The 4,266-nt window shown below is 26.5% G+C and overlaps 2 protein-coding genes across 2 annotated transcripts in view; both read left to right on the top strand.

The window, feature by feature from the left end:
• LOC107618162 (probably inactive leucine-rich repeat receptor-like protein kinase At5g48380) overlaps positions 320–4,266 on the top strand; it is an 18,788-nt gene continuing 14,841 nt past the window's right edge. The window contains exon 1 of the mRNA XM_021111511.1: positions 320–497. The gene's annotated coding sequence lies outside the window, so the exon portion shown is untranslated. The remainder of the gene's footprint in view (positions 498–4,266) is intronic.
• Positions 980–1,663, top strand: LOC107619096 (probably inactive leucine-rich repeat receptor-like protein kinase At5g48380). The gene has a single exon (XM_021111744.1). It carries the CDS (start codon positions 980–982, stop codon positions 1,661–1,663), a length of 684 nt encoding a protein of 227 aa, XP_020967403.1.

The following is a 4,266-nucleotide window of genomic DNA, read 5'->3' as shown; positions in this document are numbered from 1 at the left end:
TTTATTTATTTATTTATTTTTCATTATTAACCAGAAATTAATAATTTAATAATATATTATAAAATAAGGTAATTTATTTAATTAAATTTTTAATGATAAATATGTAGTTTATTTATGAGAATAGTAAAAATATGTTTTTCAATAATAATTAATTAATATATAAATTTTAATAAAAAATTAATTATTTTATATGTATAAATTGACATTTTTTTATGATTGCAGTTTTATAATAAATAATATTTCTTATCTTTATACTAACTTATTCAAAAATACGCGATTAAAAAGTCAGGAAAAGCGAACCAGGAACACAAAACAGTGAAAACACACACACACAAGTCTTCGCGTTCTTACAGTCCAAGTCTTCGCTAAATCAAGCTTCGAAAATTTTGGCCATTCCTTCTTTGACCCGTTCCTTCAAATTTCCCTTTCTCTCTTTCCCCAAATTCACAACCACAATATCATCGCAACAAAAGAACTCAGAGCTCAAAAGAGGCAAGGTAACTAACACTTCTTTGTCCTCTCTTCCTTATTCTCTCTATTTCTATTTATATTCTTGGTCACGTTCAAGTTCTCAATTTTACTAATTTTGTGTTTGTTAGTTGACCTTGTTTTACTTTCCTTTTATGCTTCATGGGTTTTCCTCAGATGGGTTGTTCAAATTACCAGGTGGGTATGCCAAAAAAAGAAAAAGTTTTTGTTTTTCCGTTTGGGTATTAAGTCAACTATATTGGGTTTCTTATGGTTTTCGATTTTGTGCTTTGATTATGTATGTTTTGTGTGTTTTATGTTTTTAAGGTTGTGGTTGACTTGGCTTCTGTGAATGTTTTTTGCTTTCTTCAGGTTATGTTCTTAGGAGGGTTGTTTTAGTTACTATGAAGTTTGGGTTTTGTGCTGTGGCTTGAATTTGGATACCAATTTTGAGTATTTTGGAGTAGTTTTCTAATTGAAAAGATTGGATTTTTAGGATCTTTGGTTGAAGATGGTTCTTAGTATTGTTTTTGGTTTCTTGGTGCTGATTAGTAATTTTGGAACCGCATATGGGACTGATACTGATATCTTCTGCTTGAAGAGTATCAAGGGATCCCTTGAAGACCCTTACAATTATTTGCAATCTTGGACTTTCAATGACAAAACCGAAGGGTTTATATGTAAATTCAGTGGGGTTGAGTGTTGGCACCCTGATGAGAACAGGGTCTTGAATCTCAATCTCTCAAATATGGGGCTAAAGGGTCAGTTTCCCCGTGCCATTCGGAACTGCTCGAGTTTGACAGGGTTGGATCTTTCAATCAACAAGCTATCTGGAACGATTCCGGCGGATATATCCTCTCTTCTGACTTATGTGGTCACTCTTGATCTGTCATCAAATGAATTCTCCGGCACAATACCCAAAAGCCTTGCGAATTGTACATATCTTAATATCCTTAAACTTGATTCTAATAGGCTTACTGGTCAAATTCCTGGACAATTCGCCAGCCTCAGACGGCTTAAGACATTCAGTGTAACTAACAATCTTTTGTCCGGGCGAGTTCCAAACTTTAATTATAGTAAAGTGAAGGCTTCATATGGAAACAATCGGGGCCTATGTGGAGGACCTAACTTGAGACCTTGTCAGGCCCAGCCTTCCAAAAGTAACACTGCGGGCATAGCCGGAGCAGCCGGTTAAATATAATTTTTTTTGTATTTGATTGTTTCTTTATTATTATAAGTTGTTCTGTTTAATTTGTGCTAAAAAAAACTTATGATGATCATCTTATCTTATCGTGTTAGTATAAAAGTTGTAGGTGTTAGCCAAGAAACAATAGCTCAAATGGCATAGTCTCTTCATACTCAATTAAGAGGTTGCGGGTTCGAGTTTCCATATCTTCGGTAAAAAAAAAGTTGTCGGTGTTATATTTATTTTATATACTCTTAAATTCTATGTCGCTGATGAATATTTGTGATTGGGTAATTATTAAAAGAAATTGGTTTAATATCTATTTATATTCTATTTAACCTATAATAGTGAGTAAATATTTTTTTTCAAAATAATAAAGTAGTTTATTTTTCAAAAAAACAAAGTTTAAATAATTGTGAAATTAGATTATACCACAGATGATGATAAATATTTTTGTATTAGATATGTTATAAAAAAAACTTTTAAAAATATTATGTTGTATTATATAATTTAGTTATATTTTTCTTATCCTCAATCTAGATTATTTGGATTGGCATATTTCTTAAATGTGTTATTTAATTTTTTTTAAATTATTAAATCAAATTAATTACAACTAATTAATTAAGTTGATTAAATATCTAGATATCTTATAATTTAATATAACTTAATTTATAAAGATACATAAGGTAAATTCAAATTTCAATTTATTTTGTCATATTATATAAATATTAAAATTTTTAATTAAACACTTATTTGATTATGATATGATATTATATATAACTTTCATATTGGCAATTAAATTTTAGTTGCTATACAAATGTTATATTTTAGATAATTGTATATTTTTTTGTTATTTTAAAAATCTACTTAATATATTAAAATTAAGTTTTTCCCCAACTAATGAAAGTGAGGTGTCACTTTCTCGTGAACCCATTTTCCCTCCAAAATGAATGCATTTAATGAATAATGCATAATTATACTAATTTAGGAAAATATCTTTATTTTAATTATATGAAATCAATATTTAATGCATTATTAAACTACTTATCAATTATTAATCAAAAATATTTTTAATTATTTTAATGAATAATGCATAATTATACTAATTTAGGAAAATATCTTTATTATAATTATATAAAATCAATATTTAATGCATCATTAAACTAATTATCAATTGAAAATATTTTTAAATATTTTAATTATATTATTTTAATTATATTCATATCCTTCTAATTCTTATTCATTATCCAATGATTTTATTAGTGGCAAGTTGTTAACCCATTTATATTGATAATAATAATAATTTTATTAGGATAAATATCAAATTCTATTCCTAATATAAAAATATAAAATTTAATTCCTTCTATTTTTATTTTACCACTATAAAAGACCATGTATAATAAAAGAAAATATCATTCGTTTACCAATTACTCTTTCATTTGATAGCTTTTACAATAATTCTTTTTCTTCCTATGAGGCGTCGTTGCAAGAAGACAACTATCGTCGACACAAATTACCACACTCTCCAACTTTCATGCTCTTCATTCGGAGCTATATAAGATATGTTATCTATGAAGTATTTATAGACCATGGTGTTATCATGTATGCATAAATAAAAAATGTTTTGTATTTAAATTTAAGTTATTTACCTATTTGTGGTATATTGTAGTGTGAAATTACTTTCAATATGTGTTGTGTAATGATATTATGTTCTAATTTAAGCTTTTACTTTAGAACTATATTATGATTTTATCTCATCATTTTTTTTTAGATATCAAGTTGACATATTTTTATTTTTTATTATTATTATTGAAACAGATGTGATATGAAATGTACCAAAAAATTATCAAATTTAATTTATTTTATTGTAGTCTTCTATCTCTAATTATCAATCAAAAATCTTTTTAACTATTTTAATTATATTGATTTTAATTATATTAATATAATTCTATTTTTTATTCATTATCCTAAAATTTTAGAGTAAAGTATCGTTTTTGTCCCCAACGTTTGGGATAAATTCTATTTGTGTCCCTAACGTTTAAATCGTCCTATTTGTATCCTTAACGGTTATAAAAGTGATTCAATGTTATCCTACTATCAATTATACTAACAAATCAGATTATATTTTTCAATTATTCTCACTTGGATGTATTCATTCTCAATTAGGTCTCACTTGGATGTGTTCGATTTTAATATTATACCCACTATTTTTGTTTAGATTCAATTATGTCCCTAGAAAAGTGAATTATGTAAATGTTGTAGGAATTAGTTTCAACATTTGATGAGTTATTTTTCGGAGTAGATCATCGATTATATTCCAGACATTTGTATTCTAACTTTAAGAAAAGATTTTCAAAACTCAAACTAAAGCACTCATGATGTGTAATTGACGGCAGGATAATATTGAATCACTTTTACAAACGTTAGGGATACAAATAAGACAATTTAAACGTTAGGGACACAAATAGGATTTACCCCAAACGTTAGGGACAAAAATGATACTTTACTCAAAATTTTATTGGTGACAAGTTATTATCTTAATGGTGACCTATATATAATAATAATAATAATAATAATAATAATAATAATAATAATAATAATAACAAAAAGAT

Source organism: Arachis ipaensis, chromosome B09 (genome assembly GCF_000816755.2).
Source record: "Arachis ipaensis cultivar K30076 chromosome B09, Araip1.1, whole genome shotgun sequence".
In the NCBI taxonomy this organism is placed as follows: domain Eukaryota; kingdom Viridiplantae; phylum Streptophyta; class Magnoliopsida; order Fabales; family Fabaceae; genus Arachis; species Arachis ipaensis.
Note: the sequence above shows the minus strand (reverse complement) of the source record. Positions and strands in the feature narration are given on the sequence as shown.